General features: G+C 43.4%; 2 protein-coding genes across 5 annotated transcripts in view; both read right to left on the minus strand.

Annotated features, from left to right (window-relative positions):
- Positions 1 to 285: 285 nt before the first annotated feature.
- Positions 286 to 8,492, minus strand: LOC311287954 (tripartite motif-containing protein 16-like). The gene is made up of 6 exons (XM_084405081.1): positions 7,823 to 8,492; positions 6,240 to 6,335; positions 2,929 to 3,159; positions 2,408 to 2,561; positions 1,043 to 1,102; positions 286 to 893 (listed from the first exon to the last, which is right to left on the minus strand). Exons 1-6 carry the CDS (start codon positions 7,883 to 7,885, stop codon positions 358 to 360), a joined length of 1,140 nt encoding a protein of 379 aa, XP_084261207.1. The 5' UTR covers positions 7,886 to 8,492; the 3' UTR covers positions 286 to 357.
- A 6,882-nt stretch (positions 8,493 to 15,374) lies between these two features.
- Positions 15,375 to 16,553, minus strand: part of gramd2aa (GRAM domain containing 2Aa) — a 30,000-nt gene continuing 28,821 nt past the window's right edge. For 2 of the 4 annotated variants that reach the window (XM_084405079.1, XM_084405080.1), the window contains exons 11-12: positions 16,095 to 16,202; positions 15,375 to 16,003 (exon numbers count right to left, since the gene is read on the minus strand). In XM_084405079.1, coding sequence (XP_084261205.1) covers positions 16,000 to 16,003; positions 16,095 to 16,202 — 112 coding nt within the window. In that variant the 3' untranslated portion in view covers positions 15,375 to 15,999. Of the gene's footprint in view, positions 16,004 to 16,090; positions 16,203 to 16,553 lie in introns of all 4 variants that reach the window. The other 2 variants (XM_084405077.1, XM_084405078.1) reach the window with 1 other exon arrangement.

A 16,553-nucleotide genomic window follows, 5' to 3' on the forward strand; every position in this document is an offset into this window, starting at 1 on the left:
GTAATTGTTGTATATATTCACACATCACAATTAAAAAAAAAAAATCACACATCACAACCCTAAATTTAAATAAAAGGAGTAATGATTATATTCTAGTTTTGAGCTCAAAAGAATTTAGAATTTTTATATTAGAATAATTATATTAGAATTCTTATTATTAGGACAGTAACTTTAACACAACCGTTCAAATCACTGTTGAAAATATTCGAAAAGTGAATATAAAGTGACTAACGGGTATTTAATAGGCTTAGAAGTTTAATTAAATGTAGTTTAAAAAAATTTTTTGGTTAGATGCTTTGTCTTTTGAGTAAAACGAAGTACCTGTGCTTTAACCCAACTAAGATATCTCCATATCTTTTACACCCCTGATATTTGTAGATCACACAGTTTCACTGATGATCCATTAATAACCCTGAACCCAGGATAGAGAGGCTCAGTGAATGTGGTCTGTTCTCTGTGAATGAGGGTCATTTTGTCAGAGACACTGTAGAAGGACAGAGTTCCTGCACTGTGATCCACATACACTCCTATACAGGAGCTGGACACCTGAGGCAGTTTGTTCTCTCTGTTATTGTGCAAGAATGAACAACTCCAGGGAGTACAGGACAGTTTCCAGGACTGACCATTGCATCCAAGCAAACAATCATCAGCTGTTCCTTTCCTGCTAATGCTCTTATATGCCACTGATACAGCCACAGAATTTCTCAACTCAACCTCCCAGTAACAGCGTCCACACACACTCTCTCTACACAAAACCTGCTCCCAATGATCAAATCTGTCTGGATGATCAGGATACTGCTTGAATATCTTAGTGTAAGTAGCCATTCTGTTCCCTTCAGACAGGCAGAGTGTTTTGTTCACTGTGTTTGGATCCAGAGTAAAGTGACTGCGATCTAATAAAGGTAGAAAAATAGGATGCTTTAGGAAAAAGGTTGACATTCTGTCTGTCCGATATTGATGATATCTTAATGAATGTGTGTGTATTATTTGCCACAGTTGCTATTAGTTCTTTCTGTGTTTGTATATTTTCATATTGACTTACACTGGAGGAACTCTTCCCTGGTCTTGGGTTCAGGAACGGGGATGATCTGGATGCAGTTCACTATGAAAAACAGTAAACATTAGTGTGAAAAAAATAAAATAAATCGACATGAATTTTATATCAATTGCATCACAATCTCATGACTAATTATCCTTAATAAACAGACATCAAGCAATACCTTGTAAACCTATGGAACATATGAATGTTCTGGCAGCTTATTCATTGTACACATATCTCATTAGATTTTGATAATAAAACTAAAGAGAAAATCCAACAAATTCTGCATTTCATGCAACCAGTTTTCTTGTGATATCAGTTTTTTTAAATAATAATTTTGCCTGCATTTTCCAAAGGCATTGTAAGCCCAAGTAGATCATAGAGACCATGGGCCCTATCTTGCACCCAGCGCAATTGACTTTGTACACCGACGCATGTATCATTCCTATTTTGCACCCGCGCAAGGCGGACTTTTCCCTCCACAGACGCACGTCGGTAAACTAGGAAATACACTTGCGCTCTCGGGGGCGGTTCAGCGAAAAGAGGAGGCGTGTTCCGGCGCAAACGTTCCCTCATGCTATTTTGCAGGTTTAGAAAACAATTCCGCCACTGACCAGGAAAAACCTAGTTTAAAGTCAGTGGCGCATTGCGCATTTTATTCATATGCTATTTTAAGGGTGCATGCTTGGCCATAATCAATGTAGCGTGTGCACAACGCGCATACACTTTGATTCTCTCATCTACACAGAAGCAGCAGTTTTCATTTTTGCAAATCATATATTATTACAATAGATAGATAGATAGATAGATAGATACACAATTTATTATAAAAGCATACATCTAGCTTAAACATTTACCCAAATTATCATACGCCTGTTTAACCGAAGTTAATTTGGGTGTGTTTCTCCATCCCCAATGTAACTTCTCTCTCTTTTACAGCCCTGACGAGAGCGTTGCTCTCCTCAGCTGTGAACCGCTCCTGGCAAATCCGCCATTACAATAGCCATCCGCCATGGAAAAAGCGCGTCTGCTGTTAAAGGGAATGTGAGATGTCGCTCTGATTGGTTTATTTCACGTTACGCCCAAACCACACCTATGAACAATGAAGCTACTTCAGACCAACCCATTTTAGGTTTCCGAGACCCGCCCACAAAGTTACTTGCGTTTCACGCTTGATACTTGCGTTTCAGATCGTTAAAATAGGGCCCCATAAGTGTCAATATGTACATGTAAACACTCAATAATTGATGTCTTATTTATCCATGTTTGAGAGTAAGTAAATGTCTTACACAATACACTTTGTAATTTCACCTTTGTATTTGCACATTGACCTATTTCTGAGAGTGAATACATCATCCAGTACTTTACCTCTACCAGATATCATTGTTATCTCCTCTTGGCAGAAATCCTCAAGTTTCTTTCTCAGATGAGAGACAGATTTTTGTACATTATCAAAGGAAAGTAGAGAACTAACAACGATGTTGGGTGAGTCCATAAGCAGGACAGAGAGACACTGGAAACTCTACAGACACACAAACAACAGAACGTTTTCACATGAAACAAATCTTAAAATGTTAAGAAGACAAAACAAGTCAAGATTAAGTACAACACATTTAGATGTCATTGCGTTTGGTCACGCAGATGTTATTCTGGTTGATGCTGTGTCATGGAGATTATAGGTAAGGGAGAATGAGTTGCATCTGACATTTCCTCATTTTCATGTTTTGATTTATGAACTCTCTCTTTGAGATCATTACAAAGTGATATCACAACACCCCTCATAACACGATCATAACAGAACTCCTGACAACATTATAGTTTCTGTAAAGCTTCTTTAATCACAAAACATTAATTACATTATTACCCCTGATTTTCGGAGCCCTTGTTACCTGGAGGAACTGGATGTCCTCTGCATGTGAAATCTCCTGCAGCTCGGCTTCTCTCCTCCTCAGATCAGCGATTTCCTTCTCCACTTGCTTCAAGAATTCTTCAGCTCGACTCACGGCAGCCTTTTCCTGAACTTTTATCAGCTGTATCACTTCAGAGCGACTTCTCTCAATCGAGCGGATCAGCTCAGTAAAGATCCTCTCACTTTCCTCCACTGTAGTCTGAGCAGAGCACTGTTAGGAGACACGTCACAATCAATTCATTATAATTCAGCTCTTACTGGGTTAAACTGGGCTTCAGTGGTCCTGAAAGTGGTCCAGGCTCTTCACTGACTGATTGGAGGACAGTTCGAACTGGGTTTGAACGTATAGCAAATGTAAAATAATTTTCAACCAGTAAATAGAAAAAATAGAGAAATAAAAAAATAAAATAAGAGTTATAAATATCATCCAAACTATATTTACATATGTTTACATTCTAACTCCCCTCCTTGAACTGCCACCTTACTGTGGTGGAGGGATTTGAGTACCTGAACGACCTTAGGAGCTATGTTGTCCGGGGCTATATGCCCCTGGTAGGGTCTCCCAAGGCAAACAGGTCCTAGGTGACGGGTCAGACTAAGAGCGGTTCAAAAACCCTTTATGATGAATTCAAAAACAATGACCGTGACGTCGCCCGGCATGGCGCAACCGGGGCCCCACCCTGGAGCCAGGCCCGGGGTTGGGGCTCGTATGCGAGTGCCTGGTGGCCGGGCCTCCCCCCATGGGGTCCAACCGGGCTCAGCCCGTAGGAGCGACGTGGGGCCTCCCTCCCGTGGGCTCACCACCTGCAGGAGGGACCGTAAGGGGCCGGTGCTTAGTGGATCGGGCAGCAGTTGAAGGCAGGGGCCTTGACAACCCGATCCCTGGACAAGGAAACTAGCTCTAGGGATGTGGAACGTCACCTCGCTGGTGGGGAAGGAGCCTGAGATTGTGCGTGAGGTTGAAAGGTACCAACTAGAGATAGCCGGGATCACCTCAACGCACGGCTTGGGCTCTGGAACCACCTGGTGGTGTGTTGGATCCGATGGCAGGGGAGGAAGCTGGACAGACTCAGCAGACCCAAACGTACTGTGAGGGTCTGTTGGGAACATTTGGCAGAGTCCCCTGTCAGAGAGATCTTCAACTTCCACCTCCGGCGGAGCTTCGACCGGATCCCAAGGGAATCTGGAGATATTGAGTCTGAGTGGACCATGTTCTCCACCTCCATTGTCGACGCAGCCACTTGGAGCTGTGGCCGTAAGGTCTACAGTGCCTGTCGAGGCGGCAATCCCCGAACCCGGTGGTGGACACTGGAAGTAAGGGATGCTGTCAAGCTGAAGGAGGAGTCCTATCAGGCCTGGCTGGCTTGTGGGACTCCTGAGGCAGCTGACGGGTACCGGCAGGCCAAGCAGACTGCAGCCTGGGTGGTTGTGGAGGCAAAAAATCGGGCTTGGAGGAGTTCGGTGAGGCCATGGAGAAGGACTACCGGTTGGGCCTCGAAGAGATTCTGGCAAACCGTCCGGCGCCTCAGGAGAGGGAAGCTGTGCTCTACCAACACTGTTTACAGTGGAGGTGGGCAGCTGTTGACCTCAACTGCGGATGTCGTCGGACAGTGGAAGGAATACTTCGAGGATCTCCTCAATCCCACCGACATGTCTTCCATTGAGGAAGCAGAGGCTGAGGGCTCAGAGGTGGACTCGTCCATCACCCATGCTGAAGTCACTGAGGTAGTCAAGAAGCTCCTCGGTGGCAAGGCACCGGGGCTGGATGAGATACGCCCTGAGTACCTCAAGTCTCTGGATGTTGTGGGGCTATCTTGGCTGACACGCCTCTGCAACATCGCGTGGTGGTCGGGGACAGTACCTTTGGGCTGTCAGACCGGGGTGGTGGTCCCTCTTTTTAAGAAGGGGGACCGGAGGGTGTGTTCCAACTACAGGGGGATCACACTTCTCTGCCTCCCTGGGAAAGTCTATGCCAGGGTACTGGAGAGGAGAATACGGCCGATAGTAGAACCTCGGATCCAGGAGGAACAGTGCGGTTTTCATCCCGGTCGTGGAACACTGGACCAGCTCTATACCCTCTCCAGGGTGCTTGAGGGTTCATGGGAGTTTGCCCAACCAATCCACATGTGCTTTGTGGATTTAGAGAAGGCATTCGACTGTGTCCCTCACGGCGTCCTGTGGAGGGTGCTCTGGGAGTATGGGATCCGGGGCCCTTTGTTAAAGGCTGTCCGGTCCCTGTACGACCGGAGCAGGAGCTTGGTTCGCATTGCCGGAAGTAAGTCGTACTTGTTCCCGGTGCATGTTGGACTCTGGCAGGGCTGCCCTTTGTCGCCGGTTCTGTTCATAATTTTTATGGACAGAATTTCTAGGCGCAGCCAGGGGCCGGAGGGTGTCAGGTTTGGGGACCACACGATTTCGTCTCTGCTTTTTGCGGATGATGTTGTCTTGCTGGCCCCATCAGACCAGGACCTTCAGCATGCACTGGGACAGTTTTCAGCCGAGTGTGAAGCGGCTGGGATGAGAATCAGCGCCTCCAAATCCGAGGCCATGGTTCTCAGTCGGAAAAGGGTGACCTGCCCACTTCAGGTTGGTGGAGAGTTCCTGCCTCAAGTGGAGGAGTTCAAGTATCTTGGGGTCTTGTTCACGAGTGAGGGAAGGATGGAACGGGAGATTGACAGACGGATCGGTGCAGCTTCTGTAGTAATGCGGTCAATGTACTGGTCTGTCGTGGTAAAGAAAGAATCAATTTAATTTGGTCAATTTACCGGTCAATCTACGTTCCTACTCTCACTTATGGTCATGAGCTGTGGGTCATGACCGAAAGGACAAGATCCCAGATACAGGCGGCCGAAATGAGCTTTCTCCGCAGGGTGGCTGGGCGATCCCTTAGAGATAGGGTGAGAAGCTCGGTCACCGAGAGGGGCCAGCTGAGGTGGCTCGGGCATCTGTTCCGGATGCCTCCTGGACGCCTTCCCGGGAAGGTGTTCTGGGCGCGTCCCACCGGGAGGAGACCCCAGGGACGACCTAGGACATGCTGGAGAGACTATGTCTCCCGGCTGGCCTGGGAACGCCTCGGTGTCCCCCCGGAAGAGCTAGAGGAAAGGGAATAGGGAATGTCTAAGGAGAGGGAAGTCTGGGCATCTCTGCTTAGACTGCTGCCCTCGCGACCCGGCCCCAGATAAGCAGAAGAAGATGGATGGATGGATGGATGGACATTCTAACTGTAATTAGTCATTGTTGAACATGAAACAGCTCTTCCATCTGCCAGCAGTTGTTCTTCTCAAAACTTGCCTTATAAGACTCCACAGCATTTCTCAACTCCTGAAGATTTTTCTCCTTCTCCTGGATTCTCTGCTGGAATTTTCTCAGTGTCTCTTTAAAGTGTTTCTGCAGGACAAAAGAAAGAAAGAAAACCAAAAAATTACCATCACTCACAACGTACTACAGTCTAACCAAAAATTATTCAGAAACCAGATATATCTTTTAACTAGTGTGTGCAGGACTAGTCAATAAATCAATCAGTAAAATTTATACAAATTTGGGACAAAACATTATTCAGACACTTTGACCTGACCATGGTTTGCTTAAGTGTTTTTTTTCTTTAATTGCTAATGCGTCCTTTTTACCCCACAAACTGAGCAAAATTAAGCATTGCTTGGTAATTTGTTGCCCTTTAATTGGTATTATCTAATTGTGTAGTTAAATTTAACAGCTGATAGGTATTCAACCTAATTCCTTTATGAGACAGTTTAACATAAGGATGGACAAAACCAGTGAAATATCAACTGATTTGATAACTCTGAGTTCTTTTCATATTTTATTACCATTTTCTAAACTATAGTGAATAAACACTGATAATAAATTTTGGTTTGGCTGTACACTACCGTTCAAAGGTTTGGGGTCAGTAAGTTTTTTAATGTTTTTAAAAGAAGTATCTTCTGCTCACCAAGGCTGCATTTATTTGATTAAAAATACAAACAAAAACAGTAATATTGTGAAATATTATTCCAATTTAAAACAGCTGTTTTCTATGTGAATATACAGTAAAGTGTAATTTATTCCTGTGATCAAAGCTGAATTTTCTTATATGATGATTTGATGCTCAAGAAACATTTATGATTATTATCAATGTTGAAAACAGTTATTTACGTTTTTATTTCATGATGCTATGATGAATAGAAAGTTCAAAAGAACAGCATTTATCTGAAATCTAAAGCTTTTGTAACATTAAACACTACCGTTCAAAAGTTTGGGGTCAGTAAGAATTTAAATTTTATTTTTGGGGGAAATAAATAACATAAATCAATACTTTTATTCATCAAGGATGAGTTAAACTGATCAAAAGTTACAGTAAAGACATTTATAATTAAAAAGACATTAATAATATTCTATTTTAAATAAATGCTGTTCTTTTGAACTTTCTATTCATCAAAGAATTTTGAAAAAAATTGTACACAACTGTTTTCAACATTGATAATAATAATGAATGTTTCTTGAGCATCAAATCATCATATTAGAATGATTTCTGAAGGATCATGTGACACTGAAGACTGGAGTAATGATGCTGAAAATTCAGCTTTGATCACAGGAATAAATGACAGGAAACAGTCATTTTAAATTGTCATAATATTTCACAATATTACTGTTTTTTTTATTGTTTTTTTTATCAAATAAATGCAGCCTTGGTGAGCAGAAGATACTTCTTTTAAAAACATAAAAAAAATCTTACTGACCCCAAACTTTTGAACAGTAGTGTATATCAACATTTAGTTGTGCTATTGGTTGTGATTGAGAACCCCTTAATAATAATCTTTGAAAATTAAGAATTAATAAGTATCAGAATTAATACACCAATTCACAAAGTCATTTCATACCTCATTCTCTGTCCTCTGTGCTGCAACCGATACAGTGTTGTGATTTTTATGTTTATCCACCATACATAGCACACATATACACTGCTGATCTGTTTGACATTAAATCTCTAAAATCTTATCATGCTCATGACAGATCATCTCCTGGAGTCGTCCTGTGGCATCAGTTATTTTGTGTTGCTTTCCTGAACGAAATTCCTCATGACGTTCAAAATGACTTTGACAGTACGACTCCAAACACACAAGACAGGACTTGACAGCTTTGCACTTTCTTCCGGTACAGACATCACACTCAACTTCTCCAGGTCCCGCATAACAACACTGAGCAGGAACCACAGTTTGAAGTTTTAACTTCACTAGTTCATCTAACATTTCGGCAAGCACCACATTTTTCCCCAACACCGGTCTCGGAGTGAATGTCTGTCTGCACTGAGGGCAGCTGTAAACTTTCTTCTGTTCTTCCTGATCAAAGCAGCCTGTAATGCAGCTCATACAGTAACTGTGTCCACAGGCAAGAGTCACTGGATCCTTCAGGAGATCCAGGCAGATTGAACAGCTGAACTGGTCCTGAGAAAAAGTAGTGTCAGCCATTTCACTGCAAGTACACTCAGATGAAGAGCGACAAACAATACAAACAATGTTCTATACACTTAAGTTTCGGTTTCTCTCAACTGATCACCTGATATATCATATGGCTTCTGTGTTGGAGAGACGTGTGCAAAACGGGTGTGTCTTTAATGCTTTTCCAGTTGAAGCGGTTCAGAAATCAATTTTGTCTCTTTCACTCAGTATAGAAGGATCTTCGGAACTCCAGTGTGCTGAGGAAGATTTGACTAAAACAGGAAGGAAAACACACAAAATAAGCTGCACACATGTAAAGGAAAAATTGCTTTGTTAAACAGCAGCATATATTCAACACACACACTGTGGTGAATTGGGAAATGTGTTATTGAGCGATTTGTGAAAAGCCCTATCATCTTCGTGTGTCTACGGAATGAGCCAATGCACACTGGCGTGCGAGATTTGCATCTTGCGCCCAGAAGCGGATGCACCCACCTTTGTTTTTCACTTCTGAGCCGAGCTTCCTGTTTGCCTTTGAGTAACAGACTCCAAATCACTTTGTGGGATTTCTCTCTCTTTGGATAGTGTTGGTGTGACGGCGCGATCAGCGAGTGGCCGCGAGCTGTACAAACTGCTGTTTTCACAGCAAGTTCAATTTCTGTGTCGGTTCAGTGGCCGTTTCCATTGAGTGTGCACAGCAGGCAGCATTATCTCTGCTGTGCACCGCGGCCATCCCTGTGTGCCTCAGCACTATAAAAGAGAAAACAAATAGTATATTTCACTAAAAGAGCAACACAGGTGTGACACTGTGTCCTTTTCAGGATGTCGTTCCGCCTGTGCGTGTCTGGGTGCGGGTGTTCCCAGGCACCAGCAGACGGCCACAATAGTTGCCTCTCGTGTTTGGGCATTCAGCACGCTGAGGCTGCTTTTGTGAATAGTTCTCTCTGCGGGAAAATGACTATGGCTGTGTTAAGGGAGGTGCAGTCCCCTCGTCTATGCCCCGATCTAGTGCCTATTCTGGTTCGTCCCCAGAATAAGTCCTCAGAATGGATGGCTATGCTTTCCCGGGCTGCCAAAAAGGCCGGGCTCATGTGGAACCCTCCACTGTGTCCCGAACCTTCCAGGCTGGATGATTGGTGCCTTTCTTCCTGAAAGTGCACAAGGAGCTTACTAGGACGTGGACGGCACCTTATTCTGCCAGAGGCTGCTCTAGTGGCTCCTCCCTCCTCACCACACTTGATGGCGGGGCAGCTAAGGAGTATGTGGATATCCCGTCCACCATGGTGGTCCAGGAGCGCCACCTTTGACTCAACCTGGCAGACATGAGGGAGGCCGATAAATATTGGTTCCTGGATTCCCTCATCTCCCAGGTTGGGTTATTTGGTGACGCAGTCAAGAGCTTCGCAAGGCAAGGCAAGGTAAGGCAAGTTTATTTATATAGCACATTTCATACACTATGGCAATTAAAAGTGCTTTACATAGAAAGGAATAAAAATAATCACAAAATAAAAGCAAGGGAAATTCAAACAGTTATTCAAAAGCTGTACATAGAAAGGAATTATAATAATCACACTATAGCAATTCATAGAGCTTTGCATAGAAAATAGACACAAAATAAAAGCAGGGGAAATTAAAACAGTTATAAAAGGAATTAAAAAAGATAAATGATACAGTTATAAAAAGAATTAGAGTAAAATGAATTAAAATAGTAAAAAGATGATACATAGAATAAACTTCTCATCTGGCAAAACACCGGTGTATCTTATTTTGACTCTGAGATTTCCCCATGATGGTCAGTATTCTTCTGTGGATTTTCATATACCGTGGATTATCTGAGCCCACCAGATTAGTAATCTGTACCAATCCAGACCAGTAATCTGTACTAGTCACCACAGTGTTCATTAATCCGTACCAGACTAGTAATGAGTCATGAGTCAATCCCTCTCAAATTCCACCACAGAAAGGTGAGCACTTGCTCACAAATTTGGTCATCAGGACCATCGGGGTTTCCCCCACTACTACTAGTTCTGGGAACAGTTAGTCTAGTTCGCCCAACAGTTCTCGGTTGCCCAGAAGCAGACGGAGGCCATCCGGCACATCCTGCCCCGTCTGCACACTGACCCTCTCTCTGCTCGTCGTCGAGGCTGTCCTCCTGTGGCGTCCTCCGCTCCCTCTAAGCCACAGCAGCAGCCTACACTCAGGCCTCAGTGACGTGCAGGTGCTCCCGGGAGAGTGGAGACTCCATTTCCAGGTGGTCCAGCTGATTTGGAGGCGCTTCGGGACCACACAGGTAGATCTGTTTGCTGCCCCGGACACGTCTCACTGCCAGTTGTTTTATTCCCTGACCGAGGAGACCCTCGGCACGGATGCACACAATTGGCCCCAGGGCCTACGCAAGTATGCATTTCCCCCATTGGGCCTTCTCGCACAGACTCTGTGCAAAGTCAGGGAGGACAAGGAGCAGGTCTTGCTAGTTGCGCCTTACTAGCCCAACCGGACCTGGTTCCCAGAACTAGTGCTCCTCACGACAGCCCCTCCCTGGCCCATTCCTCTAAGGGACCTGCTTTCTCAGAGACGGGGCACCCTATGGCACCCGCGTGCAGACCTCTGGAAACTCCATGTCTGGTCCCTGGACGGGACGCAGAGGTTCTAGGTAACCTACCCCAAGTGGTGGTAGACACCATCACTTCCGTAGAGCCCCATCTACAAGGTGCCTCTATGCATTGAAGTGGAACCTGTTCTTTGAGTGGTGTTCCTCTCACCAGGAGAACCCCCGAACTTGCACGATCAGGGCACTACTTTCCTTCCCGCAAGTTGGGTTGGAGCGAAGGCTGTCTCCCTCCACCCTTAAAGTGTATGTTGCTGCTATTGCCGCACATCACGATGCAGTCGAGGGTAAGTCGCTGGGGAAGCTTGAAATGATCGTCAGGTTCCTGAGGGAGGCAAGGAGACTGAATCCTCCTCGCCCTCACTCGATATCCTCTTGGGACTTGTCTCTGGTGCTTACCACACTGCAGAGACCACCCTGTGAGCCTTTGCTCATCAGCTGAGTTAAAAATTATATCTTGGAAGACAGTACTCCTGGTTGCATTGGCCTCTATCAAGAGGGTAGGGGACCTGAATGCATTTTCGGTCGACGGATCGTGCCTAGAATTCGGCCTGGCCAACTCTCACGTTATCCTGAGACCCCAGTGCCCAAGGTTCCTACCACTCTCTTCCAGGACCAGTTGGTGAACCTGCAAGCACTGCCCCTGGAGGAGGCAGACCCAGCCCTGGCTTTTCTCTGTCCCATTAGGGCTGGGCGATATATCGCATGACATTGTTATGCGCATCTCGTCAGTAAAGCCGGTTCCTTGATTAGTAGTAAATCGCCATCACATGCTTTCAGATGGAGCGGCATTCACTACACAGAGCCGTAGTTCACTGACAAGCTGAGCCATATCGCATTAATTATCGCAGGTGATACGTCCGAGATAATTAATGCGATATGGCTCAGCTTGTCAGTGAACTACGGCTCTGTGTAGTAAATGCCGCTCCATCTTAAGCAGGTGATAACGATTTACTACTAATCAAGGAACCGGCTTTACTGACGAGATGCGCATAACAATGTCATGCGATATATCGCCCAGCCCTATGTCCCATCCACGCTCTGTGCCTATACGTGGACTAGGGGCGGGGGGGAAAAATCGATTCTTAGATGCATCGAGATGCGGACGTGGATGATTCTGAATCGATTCACAAATGTCAAAAATCGATTTTCTAAATGTTTTTTTTTTTCTAATAACGTAATACTGATGGAACTCAAAAGGCGGAACTCTGAAGCGCAGCGCCCGGACAGTCTGTGGCGTGCGCATAACAGAGACGCAGGATGGCTGAGCGCGAAATCCGAACGGCACCCTCTTCGTTAAAAGCTAACGTATGGAAAATTGGAAAAGTGGCAATTTCATTGTGACCTTTTTTTAATTTTATTTTTTATGAGAGCTGCTTTCTGTATTGTTTGTTTTCACATCAATATGCTGTAAACATCTGTTATACGGACGTTATACGTAGGTTTACTGTACTGCCCTCCACAGTCACAGTGTGTATCAGTGCAATGCCAGTCACAAAAAGTTACATTTTGACTGTGTTCTCTGCAGATGTTCATTTACTTTTTTTTGATTGTGGTATACAGCAAAAATTTCAAGTCATAACTCTTTATGATTTAGTTGTGAATAAGAGCAGCTTTGTATGTTATTAATTATTCAGAATACGCATAAGTCCACAAGCATTATTTTTGTATGAGAGCTGCTGGTACATAATTCTATATTTTTGAATTCAAAGCTGTTTGTGATTTTGCTACAGCAAAATGTTTATTTGTTTTTTTTTGTCTGATGAATTATATCGCTCATTGCACATAACAGAAGGATGTTGTTTAGAAGTCTATTATTAAATGTTAGAGATTCAGAATATGCTGACATTTGTATTCATTTACTACAAGTATGCTGCTAGTACAGGCACATGTTTCTTTTCCTGTTGGTTCTTTGCAATGTTGGGACATATGCTGGTAATTGCGGACCTTGTCTTGATACTCCAGATAATACCTGATGATGTTGAGGGTGGAGTCATCTTGAAGAGCAAGGTTGAGGTTCTGTCGGTCACACGACTTGGTGAGGTTGAGCATAGCCTCATGAGTGAGCTGGACACCCGCCTCTTCAACAAAAAGCTCCAGCAGCAACCACTCCAGTGCTTCACAGACGATCTTGAGGCAGAAGAGGGCCTTGGAGCACAATCTTCAGGCAGCCACTTGTGATCAGCTGAGCCTCAAGAACGGTCTCAACATAACCTGAACCATGGCACTTATGGTTAGTGATCATGCCAAGGTAGTTCATGGCAGTATGGAACTGCCCTGGGAGGACTAGGTGGTGCTTGTACTTCTCCCTGAACTTCCAGACAAGTGGCAGAGCCTTCATGCACACGCCCAGATTAAAGGTGTTGATGGGTATTTACATATTTACATAATATGTATGTAACTTGTGATCAGCTGAACCTCAAGAACGGTCTCAACATATCCTGAACCATGGCACTTATGGTTAGCGATCATGCCGAGGTAGTTCATGGCAGTATGGAACTGCCCTGGGAGGACTAGGTGGTGCTTGTACTTCTCCCTGAACTTCCAGACAAGTGGCAAAGCTTTCATGCACATGCCCAGATTGAAGGTGTTGATGGGTATTTACATATTTACATATGCATTTGGCAGATGCTTTATCCAAAGCGACTTACATTGCATTTCAAGGTACACATTTTACATTCTTATCAGTTCTTAGTTCTTGCTTTCTCTGGGAATCCAACCCATGACCTTGGCGTTGCAAGCACCAACACTCTACTGTTTGAGCTACAGGAAAGCATAGGGTATACTTCTGACCGACCTCAGCGGTAGCCTCCTCAGACTGTCCTATTGTTCTGTAGTCCTCAAAAGTCCTGTTTGCTAGCATTAGTCAAAGGAGCCAACCACCACGTCTCTACGATGTTCTGATGATAGATATAGGTCTTGCTAAATGGTTCCTAGGGTACTGTTTGGTTGCTAGAGAGTGGCTTGATAGCTGCCAATGATGATACTCCAAGGGCTGCTTGTCAGTATGAATGATTTAAACCAACTGCAATCCCTCAATGACATTCGGATTTGAAGATATCCCCCTTTGGGTTTGTTTTGCTAGGGTGCTCGACATTGGTTGCTATGGCATGACTAGGAAGTGTTGAAGGTGATTCGTGATTTGCTGTTTACTGCCCCGAGTCAAATGAGCCCACACTCATGTTTCTATGACACTTCTATCCAAAGATATCCCTTTGACCTCTTTCAGTGGAAGTCTATGGAACTTGTTGCTAGGGTGTTCTAAATGGTTGCTAGGGCGTGGTTTGATAGCTTCATGTTGATCCTGAGAGACCACCCCCTGTCTTTTTGACACTGTGATCCAGAGGTATGTTCAATACAAAAGTCCTATGCAAATTACATAGTAGGATAAACACGTATGCGCAATCCTGTTTCATGGGCCGTCCCTTCACCATAGTATGTCTATGGAGCAACTTTGCGGGATAATGCAAACGTTTTGCGAGGGAACGCAAGGTTTCTCGGGAGCGCAAAAGTTTTGAAAAATATTTTTTTCTCCCATCCCATATTTTTTCCACCACCACGTCCCTTTAGGGTTCCCGTATTGGTGCTGCAATGTGAGCAAGTGCAATTGTGTCACATGTTGACCACTAAATGACTGTTCAGTAAAGTGTTCAGTATTTGTTTTGTGTCTGCCTCATTAATAGTTTCCCACCATGACCTTTTATCTGCAAATAAAATAATAAAACTACATCAGGTATCACAACAACCATGCTGGATCTTTGCTGGATCATGCTGCACGTGTTTGACCAGCAGATGTCCTCAGTGGGCATGTTCTGCACACTGGATTTGTAGCAGATCTGAACACATACACTCAAGTAAAAAAACATATAACAGGGCAGAATATGACAATGTGGGTGAAGTAATTTAAACACTACTAAAGGTTGAAATTCACATCATAATATCGTAAATTAATCATATTAGTAATCCGGAAAATATGTGGTGTAAGAGCTGTTAGTTTGAGTTAAAATGAAAAATATAAATATTTTCTCTTTGACAGATGATATTTATATTTTATGAAAGTAGTACAATCCATCACAATTTCATCTTAGTTTTTGACAATATAAATATCAACAATTGCACTAAATTGCATATTTTTGTTTTTCTCCTCGAGTGTGAGCCTGATAAAAACCTGATTTATCAAAAATGATACTCCCAAAAAAAAAAAAAAAAAAAAAGCACATTTTTGGTAACTTTTTTTAATATATATTTTGTCTAAAGATTTAATAAACTGTTCCATTTCAAAAAATTCGATTTTTCGGACTATTATTTCATATGTCAGGCTTTACATGGTTAAGTATATAAAATCTGCACAATATGCTTTAGGAAACAACAACAACAGCACAATGATAACCTTAAGACAGTACATGAAACTATACATGCACTATTTTATTGTCCATGAATTCAACAGCTTCAAGATTTACTTGAGTAAACATTCATTATGCCATAAACATTCCGCCCAGGTGTGAACACGGTAAAACTTATCACACAACCTGATCAAACTGTACATGATAGAGATTTTCAGGTCAACTAAAATCCTATTGGAAGAGCTAGAACATGGCTTGCATATCAATAAATAAAATAATCTTATCCAAATATACTGCATTCGATCCTGAGCTATACATATATTCAAGAGATTTACAACCTACTGAAAGTCATTTGACTGGTTCGATGTAAAGCGACTGATACATTAGGTGACGACGAGTGACAAACAGGGGAAGCAGAGCCCTTCATCATGTTAATAATGCACAAGTAGCGTATAGGCTGGTCGGGTCCTTTCTTCTCGAGTCCAGTAACACACAAGGACTATTTGAGAACACTCGCAGTCTTCAGGCTCATTGTCAACGCAATCCGAGAAAGACTTTGCATAAATACGTGAGTTTGTTTGCATAGTTGCAAGGTGGCCACAGAGAGAGAGAGAGAGAGAGAGCGCCAGCGCCGGAAGACTTTCCTGTGGACATCTGACCGTCAGTAGTTACCTGTGTGTGGACAGACAAGACGGACACACAGCGCTGGTGAACGAGCGTTAAGACTGGCGTGAATGACGTAAGAGAGTGTGGGATCACATACCTCTCTCTGAGAGTCAGTGCAGGGTTGTTGCTGAGGAAAGAGAGCTGCTGCTCCAGGCTACACACACGGAAGGCCAGGTAACACGACGACAGGATGAGCAGGATAATGCTGCGGGACAGAAGGCACATTTCAAAGGGAAACCCAAGACCAGAAGAACTACAGCGTGAGCGATGAGAGCGATGAGTTAACGGAGAGCCGTATGAGTGTTCGGATGGACACTAGATGGCAGCGTTGGTCATTCACATCTAATGGGAACACAACTATTGATGTCTTGGTTGCTCAAATAAATTAAATAAAAACACTTCATTTAATTTTATATTTAAAAAGTAAGCTATACCTAAATATTATAACGCCAAAGAGATTGAGATTTGGAATTCTCAAATAAAAATTATTTTAATATATTATCATTTAATTGTATTATTTTATTATTATTATTTTATATTATTTAATATATTATTA

The sequence above is a fragment of the Rutilus rutilus genome, assembly GCF_951802725.1.
Source record: "Rutilus rutilus genome assembly, chromosome: 3".
NCBI classification, from domain to species: domain Eukaryota; kingdom Metazoa; phylum Chordata; class Actinopteri; order Cypriniformes; family Leuciscidae; genus Rutilus; species Rutilus rutilus.

Bases quoted from the DNA above. Each gene is read 5' to 3' on its own strand.
- LOC311287954 (XM_084405081.1), bottom strand. From the start codon at position 7,885: ATGGTGGATAAACATAAAAATCACAACACTGTATCGGTTGCAGCACAG. The intron at 3,160-6,239 runs GCAAGTTTTGAG...GTCTCCTAACAG, and splicing joins ATGCTGTGGAGTCTTATAAG to TGCTCTGCTCAGACTACAGT. The intron at 2,562-2,928 runs GTAACAAGGGCT...GTGTGTCTGTAG, and splicing joins AGGACATCCAGTTCCTCCAG to AGTTTCCAGTGTCTCTCTGT.